The 11,095-nt window shown below is 35.3% G+C and overlaps 1 protein-coding gene across 1 annotated transcript in view; it reads left to right on the plus strand.

The window, feature by feature from the left end:
* The window catches only part of Cdc6 (Cell division cycle 6), a 68,292-nt gene extending 59,555 nt beyond the window's left edge, over positions 1-8,737 (plus strand). Inside the window, exon 12 of the mRNA XM_090409790.1 lies at positions 8,329-8,737. Within this exon, the coding sequence (XP_090265916.1) occupies positions 8,329-8,427 (99 nt within the window). The 3' untranslated portion in view covers positions 8,428-8,737. The remainder of the gene's footprint in view (positions 1-8,328) is intronic.
* The last annotated feature ends 2,358 nt before the right edge of the window (positions 8,738-11,095 follow it).

The following is an 11,095-nucleotide window of genomic DNA, read 5'->3' on the forward strand; positions in this document are numbered from 1 at the left end:
AGCCTGAATGGCAAAGAAATGGAGCTAGCTGAGGAATTAGATAAGTACCAGATCGACATAATAGGGGTGACTGAAACAAAAAAGACCAAAACTGGTGAGATCTTTCTGAGCAATAAATACAAAATGTTATATTCAGGCAATGACAATCAAGGAAAAGAAGGAGTAGCCATAGTATTCAACACAAAATATGAGGCTAATCTTCTTGAATGGCAGTCAGTCTCAAGTAGAGTAATGTGGGCAAATATGAGAATGGGGAACTGGACAATGAGACTTATTTGTGCCTATGGTCCCACAGAAGGTTCTACTAAGGTAGAAGTGGAGGAATTTTTTGAGGCTTTAGAAAAAGCAACTGACACAATGAAAAATGAAAAGTTGGTCCTTGTTGGGGATCTAAATAGTAGAGTAGGAAATGATTGTGAGACATACAAAAATATTTTGGGAAAATTTGGAGAAAAGAGCAAAGCTAATAATAATGGCAAATATCTGTTGGATTTCTGCTCAGGACATGGACTGGTTATTACTAACACCATGTTCCAACATAAAAATGTGCACAAATTCACATGGAGAGAAGAGGCTAGGAATAAGAAAAGTCTCATTGACTATGTTATTGTTGATAGTGATGTTTTCTCCCTGGTGCAGGACACCAGAGTGTACAGAGGATTTGAAATTGGAAGTGATCACTATTTAGTCTTGAGCAGGATAAAATTGAATTTCATATTGAAAAGAATAACATGTAAGAAAGTTTTAAAGCGAATTAAAGTTGAGCAGCTCTCAGATGTGAACTGTAGACTAAAATACAGAAATATTATTGAAAAGAAAATGAAAGAGTTTGAGAACAGGAATCAAACCTTGGAGATTCAGTGGCAAACTCTGAAGGAAACATTGATTGATTCTGCCAGAGAGGCATGTGGTGAGGTTGTGTGCAAGGATAAAAAAATCAGAACTCCCTGTGGACACAGTAAGTTAAAGAGGCAGTGAAGGAAAAGAAGAAAGCATATCAAAAGTTCCTGGCAAATAAGTCAGCTTTTACTCTTACAGAATACAGAGACAAATGTAAGAAAGCTAAACAGTGTGTAAAACTAGCTAAACAAAAGTCATGGGAGGACTTTGGCAAGAATATAGAAAATAAATATCAAGAAGGTGGCAAAATATTCTGGAGGTTGTTGAAGAAGCTTAGGAATGGAGGAAAGAGTGCTGTAAAAGGAATTAGAGATGATAAAGGTGAAATGAAAACAGGAGAAAAAGATATCCTTGAAATATGGAGTAATTACTTTGAAAAACTGCTAAATGAAACAAGCAGTGATGACAGCACAGTGATAAAAAACACTGACCAGGCATGCAGTCAGGAATACATATCCATACTTGAAGTAGAAAAAGCCATCAAAGGCTTGAAATGTGGAAAGGCAGCAGGAATAGATGATATTCGACCAGAAATGCTGAAGTATGGTGGTATAAGAGTCTTACAGTGGCTGCACTGCATAGTTCAGAAAGCCTGGACAGAGGGACGAATTCCCGATGATTGGAGTAGAGCTCTCATAGTACCCATATATAAAAAGGGAAATAAAACTGAATGTGAGAATTACAGAGGTATTTCCCTACTGAGTGTTCCTGGCAAGATCTATGCAAGTATACTTGAGAAACGGTTGAGAAGAATTGTGGAAGAAAAGCTTGGTGAAGAACAAGCTGGATTCAGGCCAAATAGAGGCTGTCAGGATCAGATCTTCACTTTACGACAAATAGTCGAGAAAGCATGGGAATATAACAAAGATCTGTATTTAAGCTTTGTCTATTTGGAAAAGGCATATGACAAGGTGCCAAGAGAGAAGCTATTCAATACACTGCAGTTATATGGTGTCAATGGGGCATTATATCAAGCAATACTTAGTCTTTATTTGAGTTGTGAGTCAGCAGTTAGAATTGAAGGAAGTACAGGAAGATGGTTTAATGTTAAATCTGGTGTGAGACAAGGATGTACATTATCCCCTCTGTTATTCATTATCTATATGGATCACATTATGAAGGAATGTGGTATTAAACCTGATATCAAAATTGGAGATGTTAATATCAGCTCTTTGCTTTATGCGGATGATGTTATACTTCTAAATAAATCCACTACAAGTCTGCAAGATTCTCTGACTAAATTGAATAGCTGTTGTAATAGATATGGTATGAAGGTCAGCAATAAAAAGACAAAGACAATGAAAATAGGCAGAATCATTGAAAATGTCAACTGTGCTGTGAATGGAGAACCTGTGGAACAAGTAAAACATTTCAGCTACTTAGGCACAATTTTTAGTGAAGATGGTAAACTAAATATAGAAATAGACAACAGAATCAGCAAAGCTGGTGTCGTGGGAAGTCAATTGAATAAATTCATATGGAATAAGAAAGAAATTAGTCGGAACACTAAATTAGCTGTATACAAGACTGTGTTCAAACCAATTTTAACTTATGGATCTGAGAGCTGGGTCAGAAGTAAAACACTTGACCAAAGACTAGAGACTGCAGATATGAGAGTCCTGAGAAAGATTAGAGGCGTGAACAGATGGCATCAATGGCAATATCATATTAAAAATGAGGATATTAGGAAAGAACTTGACATTGTCAGCATCCAGGAATGCGTTAGCAGAGCTAATCTCAGATGGTATGGTCACTTAAATAGAATGGGAGAGGAAAGATTAGCAAAACAAGTGTTCTCTGCCAAGTTGGCAGGAAAACGACCCAGAGGAAGACCAAGATATAGGTGGATTGATACGGTACAAAGTGCCTTAGACGATAGAAATATAAGATCTGACAATGTTGGAGTCTTGACAAGTAACAGACTGATTTGGAGGAAAATTGTAGATAGGAAGTTAGTAATGATGATTTTTTTTCATGTAGTACTGTCATATCCTGTACACCCCTTGAGGGTACATGGCAGGAATTTGATGATGATGATGGTTTCTCTCCTAAGAAAATTGACAAATTTCTTTCCCCCAGTCACTCAACTACTTCTGAAGATCCCTCTTCCCCAAGAGCCTTCATCTCTTTGCCTTACGTCAGCTCTATTTCACCAAAACTGGCAAAGATTCTCAAGAAGTTTAACTTTAAAACTTGCTTCACTACGCTTCCAAAACTTCATTCAATACTTAGCAAACCTAAAGAGAAACATCTTCCAACTCAGTTTCCAGGAGTGTACAAGATTTTATGTGATTGTGGAAAGCCATGCTATGGCCAGACTGCTAAATCCATCCTTCTACGTTTGGAAGAACACCGTTGAGACATCTCCTATAACAGGACTAGAGCTAGCACTCTCTCTCTAGCCACGTTCTCTTTTCAGCTAACTCAGACGAAGGCCGCCAACACATTGTGAACTGGACTCAAACTTCTAACATCCATGTGTGCTATGATGAGCTCGAGAGAAAGATTGTCAAATCTAGATTCCTCTCATATCAACAACAGCCTGAGTTTCAATCTCTCTGATGCATACGTTGCTTCTGTTCAGTACTGACGCACTTGTGACAGTGCGTAGTATACGTTTGTTTGGAACTCAAGCTCGCATTTTGTTTTCAAACATGCTACTGTCTTTTTGTACTTGTTCTGTAATTCTTTATATATTTCTTTGATTGTGATACCTGAAGATGTTGATCAATTCAACGAAACTAGAGTACTAGTAGTATATTTTCAAATATATCATGTCATCTTTTTATCTCTCGGTATCAGTCATTAAAGCTTTTTCATATATATATACAGGGTGTTCGGGATAAATTTGACAGTTTCGTAAGGAAAAAGAAAATCTTCTTAGTATCTATTAAATTTAATGAATTGACAAAAAAACATTACAGGCAGAGTTAATTACAATACTATCAACAAGATTTACTCAAAATAACCACCATTAGCATCGATCACAGCTTCAATTCTGCTTCGGAACCTCGAACAAGCTGATGCTACAGTCTCCCTGGGAAGGGCCGCAAAAACTGTTTTAATTTTATCCATTAACTGGGCTTTTGTATTACTGGAAGTGCGATTGGTGTCTTTTTCAACTGCGCCCCATACAAAATAATCCATGGGGTTAAGGTCTGGGGAGTTTGGAGGCCAAACATTTGGACTGGTGAAATTTTCAGACAACCATTTTTGACTTTTCCCAGAGGTGTGGCAAGGGGCCGAATCCTGCTGCCATACATACGGCCTACCATTGGCTACCCTTGTTATCCAGGGCTTGACTACAGTTAGCAACTCCACGAACAAAGCCCGAATTCCAATGCCAGGGTTCTTCAACACCTGTTCCTGCAGATTTGCGAGGAATTTTGCTGTACGAACGCAATCAGATCGTCTGCTAGGGATCTTTCTTCTTGCTACATCCTCGTAGTCACCATTGCAAGTCTCTAGTTCATGCCTGATTGTTTTTACTGTATTCAGGGAGCATTGGGCAGCAGTCGTAATATCCTTATTTTGATGGCGGGCACGAATCATCATGATACAAGTTATTCTCTTCCATGATTCAGGTGGGTTCCAGCTATCCATCCTTTCTGACATCTTGTATATGAATGAAGAAGGGTCCAAACTTTTAAATGAAGAGAAGTGTGTGTTAATAACATGTAACTTACGGAAAAATATAATTAATTATAAATATGTCAAATTTATCCCGAACACCCTGTATAATATTTTTAACTGCCCTTTCTTCCTATCCAATTCTGCAATTTACATTCCCTCACTTTCTTCCTTCATAACCAGCATTTCAGGATTGTGATAGTGCTTTAGTTTGCTTATTCTGAATCTTTTCCAGTTCCATCCATGGAGACCACGCAATCAAATTTGTGCACCAGTTTATGCATAATCTGACAATGTCTTCGTATACAGGTGCAATATAAAACCACTTCCTTATCTCTACTTTTCAGTATGCTCCTTATCATAGCAGCAATGCACTGTGTAGTCATCACAGCACTTAGTTTATCTGCAGAACTTCAGAACTCTATTGACTTCCTAGAGCACAATTTTACCAAGACAGCACAAGCCTATGATGGTCAGCTGTAGTATATTAGTACCATGGATAAGGACTAGATTGTGAACCCTGCTCTCGAGATTAAACGTGAAACTTTCAAGTCACATTGGGCCTTTAATAAGCAAAGTGATAGTGATGGTCTCACACACCCTGAGGATCAAAAATAGTCTCTGCCATGATAGAATTCATACTCAGAATCTGTTGGTTTGAGAGTACACTATCCACTTAATCAACCAGAATAGCAAATCTTGCGCATGTTAACATTAAAATGACAATCCCACTCATTTCTCTAAACTAAAAGTCACTCTTCCTGAAGAGACTTGACATCAGCAAAGAAATTAATATCCCTTGTCATTTCACATGAAATATTATTACAGAGCATAGCAAAAAACATAACTTATTAGCAAATAAGATGTTTCTTTTCTTTGAACCCCCCCCCCCCCCCCCCCAAAATTCAACTTGCCAGTATTGTTCAGACAGCTAGTCTGCTACTGATCAATCACTTATCCATCTTTGGTTTGTATACCAACTTATGTGTCATTTTACCATAAAATACAAGTATATTGCTCAAACAACTTATCTAATTATTGTAGAGAATCTTATCTATTAACCCATTGCTGTATTCTCTTCCTGGCCAGTCTGTTCAAATACCTTAATCACAACTGCAGGTTAAATGATAAATGACTCATTAATTAAATAATTCCACTATATCCTCTGCCATGATGGTGTCTCTTTCTTAATTATTCTTCCTTTTGCTTGCCACATTGTAGAAGATTTCTTTAGCATGATTGGCCAATCTCCCCTCATATTGCAGTTTCTTTTCTTACTACATGCCATTTTTCTAGCCTGCATTTTATCAATGCAGATAATTGATTAGAATTGAAGAGCATGAAAACTATTAACATTTTGGAATCCAGCAAGTCTGGCCTTGCTTTGCAAGCTGTTGATACTAGGCACAGAGTTCTTTGGAACCAGACTAAACTTCTTCATGCCAACAAGTTCAAATTTGATCATCTTTTCCTAGAAAAATGTGAAACTCTACAAAATTGTCTGAACCCGAACCGATTAGACTGATTGCCGATATCCAAGTTGTGGGAAGTGAATCACTATTAACTGTTCATAAATTTTTTTTTTTTTTTATCTATGCAGCTTTTTACCATTGTTTCTTTGAACTCTAATATTACACTAATATCATGTACTTCAGCTGAGAAACAGGAGCTAATATGCCCATGAATAATTGCTCATTATTTTGATTCATCTTTTGAATGTAGTTAACATTGTCTCCCTGATGAAGTCCATGTAACATTGGATGAAATATATTGGAGTTTTTAACTGAAATTCTATATAACTTGTTGCGCGTGTAAGCTGTAAAGTTACTTTATAACTTTGTATCTATTATATCCTCTCTTGGTCACCCATCTCAGGATTTTGTCCATTACTTTCTTATCCCAAAAGAAACCATATAATAAATCTGAATAGAGTAGTCTTAGATCTGGAGTAGCATTAAAAAGAGGGATAATAGCTTCCTTATTCCCACTTGTTAGTATGGTTTTTCAATACCCAGGTGATCCTTTATGCTTTTTGCTTACTTTTACAATATCTTGAACTTCAGCCTCACCCCTTCCCTGTTCTTGTCCTTCAGTTTTTTGCAGTGCACTACCATTAATATACTGTGCTGCATGCTACTTTATTTCCCCAAAATGCTTCTTTGCACTTTACCTCATTGAATAACAGCCATTATTATTTGTTTGCAATGGCAGTCTAATAATATCATTCTATAGATCTCTATATCACTTGTTTACTTTTGTCTTGCTAATTATCATCTGCAAACAACAGGATATTTATCTAATCTAGTCACTCATTAGAATAAGAGTGAGGAACCTGTTGTAGATGAACAAAGCCTCTTGACTAGCTGTATTAGACTTGAGTAGAAGTTAACAAAATTTTATTACATAAACTTTTTGATTGGTATGAAAAGGTTCTAATAATTGTAAACAGACACTGTCAATAAAAAGTACTTTTTTTTATTATTTTAATTTATCTATGTAGCTTTTAGTCTAGAGAAGACAGTGTGAAGTTTAGAGTTATTAAGGTATGTTAACTTTCTTTTCCTCCTGCACACTTTGGCTGCACCCATTGACAAAGTCACTCTTTAGTTATGATGCCACTAAGTGGGTAGTATTTTGGCATCTATTTCAAGTGGTGGTTTTATAAATAATGCTAAAAGAGCGCAATAAAAGGCATTTTATAGTGTTGGTTTTAAATATTGTATGTAATATCTCCATCATGCCAATAAAAAAGGGAACAAAATAATTGCTACATGATAAATATGTAGAACACTTCAAAATGTGAATTAGCAAAGAAAGATGATTAGCTGAAAAGACTTGTAAGTCAGCTATTTTATAATGTGAAATATTTTATTTGATATTTGGGGCAAATATTCCAGGTGTGTAGTGCTCATCCATTGAATAGCAATATCACAGATATTATATTTTTGCATTTATTCCTGTTAAAGATGCCCCTAATTGTTTCCAGACTTCATGTGATTCCTAAAAGTAAGCACAATATATCAATGCTTCACAAAAGACACTTTTCTACGCATAAACATTGTATCACATTTGTGTTAATAGCTCGGGTGTGCGTTCAAAATACATATACCTTTAAGCCCTTTGAAAAGATGTATGGATAGTGCAGCAGCTCAAATTCTTAGCTTTCTGGTAGTTTTAACCTCAGAAGGCAAGCTCTGAAACGATAGCACCTAAAAGCTGTGATTGGTTATTGTATCAACCAATCCAGTTGAATGTTGTCATGAGTTGCTGTTTTTGTTTTCTGAGTTTCATCTGTTTTGCATGTGAAGTGTGAACTGACATGGTAGGCAAGTTTTTAATATATAATTTTCGATAAATTTATAACTTTTTTTTGCTCATATTTACAATGGGAAACAGTATTTTAGTCGAAGGAGGCAAGCATCATCTTCCTGTTTTAAATTTTACACCTTTCAGTAATTCATATATACCAACCAAATAGAGCATTCTCCTTCATTATTATTTTATTTATAATATATTTAAAAACAAACACATTGTCCCCTACTCTGCACAGATTTGGTTACAATTAATTGAGAAATTAAAATAGTCAGTTATCCTCCGGTTAATTGCATTAGACAAATTAAGATGAGCAATGATGTGCTATACACTCTTAAAACTTTCATACATTGATAAAAATACGGTCAAACTGACGTGAATTTTGAAGTAAAGAAATTAAATTAAAAATTACTTTGGTATTAATATTTTCAGTTTACTTTGTTATAGTAATTTCAAAAATTTATTTATTTATTTATTTTTTTATAGCTATCACTGAAAATAGACGAGAAGGAAATGGAACACGTTTTACAAGATCAGACCCTTCTTTCCACTATATTATCAGATGTATCACTCTTGAAAAAATAACATACCTTTTGATTGTGTATAGATATTTATAATTACTTGTGATATAACAGACTCAAACTGTCTAGTCCTGACATTGAAGATGTATATAAATGAGTTACAAATGTAAATATAGGCAGAGAGGAAATATTTGTCATTCATAAATGTTACATGAACAGTTAAGCATTTTATTAAACTTAATTCCAGCTGGGTTTTATGATTCCTCCATTTATATATGAAGGAACTATGACCTTGTATCAAACATCCCTTAATTTTAAAAAGTATATTTTGGAGGCTTATCCAGAAATGCTGTATCTGTTTAATTTGGCTGGAATATTATCAATAAGAACTTATAACCTGTACATTTGTGGTATATTCAATGTTCATAATTACTGCAACTTAGGCTGTATGCTTGTTTTTCGTGTTATGGCCAAATAAGCTGCTATGAATTTTATTTATTGCAAATAAATTTTGTTGCATAAAAAATCATGTTTTCAACTTTATTTTTTAATAATAATGAAGGAAAGGATGCAAATTACAATCGACTTGAATGTTCTAGTAAACTTGTAGAGATTTTCTTTTTGTTGGAAGGGGAGTAAGTATATTTTGATTAGCTTTTTCTCTCTAGCAATGTGAGACATTCAAAATCATATATTCATGTATTATACATTCCCAAATATTGAACTTTGGTTACAGCCACTAAAAGCAACATGCAGCTTCACTAGCCAAGCAAGTCTTGTGGTGTAGCTTGTTTTTTGTGAAAGCATATATTTTTTTCAAACAGAGAATGCCAGCAAAAATTACTTGAAGTGGTATATGACTCTGGTGAAATAACCCACCTTCTCTATCAGCTGATGCCATATTTAGTTTCTACCAAACACACTGTAGAAACAGAACCTCAACCACTCAAGGATCTGGCAGTGGTTCTGCAGGCTGGCTGCTAGATTTGTACAACAGACTACTTGAAATGTAAGTAGATATTTAAAATTTAATAAAAAGAATAAAATATTAGCTGAGTCGATGAGAACCGTTTCTCACAAAGGCAGAAAGAGTGGGATTTATTGTTTCTCCGTGTGAATTTGTGCACATCTTTATATTGGAACATTGGTAATGACTAGTCCATTTTCCTGAATAGAATCAAGTGAATAAATACCATAAGATCAACTTTTTTTTTTTTTTTTTTTTTACATCAGCTGCTTTCTCATCATCATCATCAAATTCCTGCCATGTACCCTCAAGGGGTGTATATACATCATTACTAACTTCCTATCTACAATTTTCCTCCAAATCAGTTGTTACTTGTCAAGACTCCAATAATATCAGATCTTATATTTCTATTGTCTAAGGCACTTTGTATCGTATCAATCCACCTATATCTGGGTCGTTTTGCTCCTCTGATGCGTTTGGCAGAGAACACTTGTTTTGCTAATCTTTCTTTGCCCATTCTGTTTAAGTGACCATACCACCTGAGATTAGCTTTGCTAACGCATTCGTGGATGCTGACAATGTCAAGTTCTTTTTTAATATGATATTGCCATTGATGCCATCTGTTCACGCCTCTAATCTTTCTCAGGACTCTAATATCTGCAGTCTCTAGTCTTTGGTAAAGTGTTTTACTACTGACCCAGCTCTCAGATCCATAAGTTAAAACTGGTTTGAACACTGTCTTGTATGCAGCTAATTTAGTGTTCCAACTAATTTCTCTCTTATTCCATATGAATTTATTCAATTGATTTCCTACCATACCAGCTTTGCTGATTCTGTTGTCTATTTCTATATTTAATTTACCATCTTCACTAAAAATCGTGCCTAAGTAGCTGAAATGTTTTACTTGTTCCACAGGTTCTCCATTCACAAAAGTTAACATTTTCAATGATTCTGCCTATTTTCATTGTCTTTGTCTTTTTATTGCTGACCTTCATATCATATCTATTACATTCAATTCGGTAAGAGAATCTTGCAGACTTGTAGCGGATTTATTTAGAAGTATAACATCACCACATAAAGTAAAGTGCTGACATTAACATCTCCAGTTTTGATATCATTAAATACCACTTTCCTTCATAATGTGATCCATATAGATAATGAATAACAGAGGAGATAATTTACATCCTTCTCTCACACCAGATTTAACATTAAACTATCTTCCTGTACTTCCTTCAATTCTAATTGCCGACTTACAACTCAAATATAGACTAAGTATTGCTTGATATAATGCCCCATTGACACCATATAACTGTAGCATATTGAATAGCTTCTCTCTTGGCACCTTGTCATATGCCTTTTCCAAATCAACAAAACTTAAATACAGATCTTTATTATATTCCCATGCTTTCTTGACTATTTTTCGTAAAGTGAAGATCTGATCTTGACAGCCTCTATTTGGCTTGAATCCAGCTTGTTCTTCACCAAGCTTTTCTTCCACAATTCTTCTCAACTGTTTCTCAAGTATACTCACATAGATCTTGCCAGGAATACTCAGTAGTGAAATACTTCTGTAATTCTCACATTCAGTTTTATTTCCCTTTTTATATATGGGTACTATGAGAGCTCTACTCCAATCATCGGGAATTCGTCTCTCTGTACAGGTTTCCTGAACTATGCAGTGCAACCACGGTAAGACTCTTATACTGCCATACTTCAGCATTTCTGATCGAATATCATCTACTCCTGCTGCCTTTCCACATTTCAA

This window comes from Typopeltis vanoorti, chromosome 2 (genome assembly GCF_054136105.1).
Source record: "Typopeltis vanoorti isolate ZY-2024b chromosome 2, IOZ_Tvanoo_1.0, whole genome shotgun sequence".
NCBI lineage: Eukaryota > Metazoa > Arthropoda > Arachnida > Uropygi > Thelyphonidae > Typopeltis > Typopeltis vanoorti.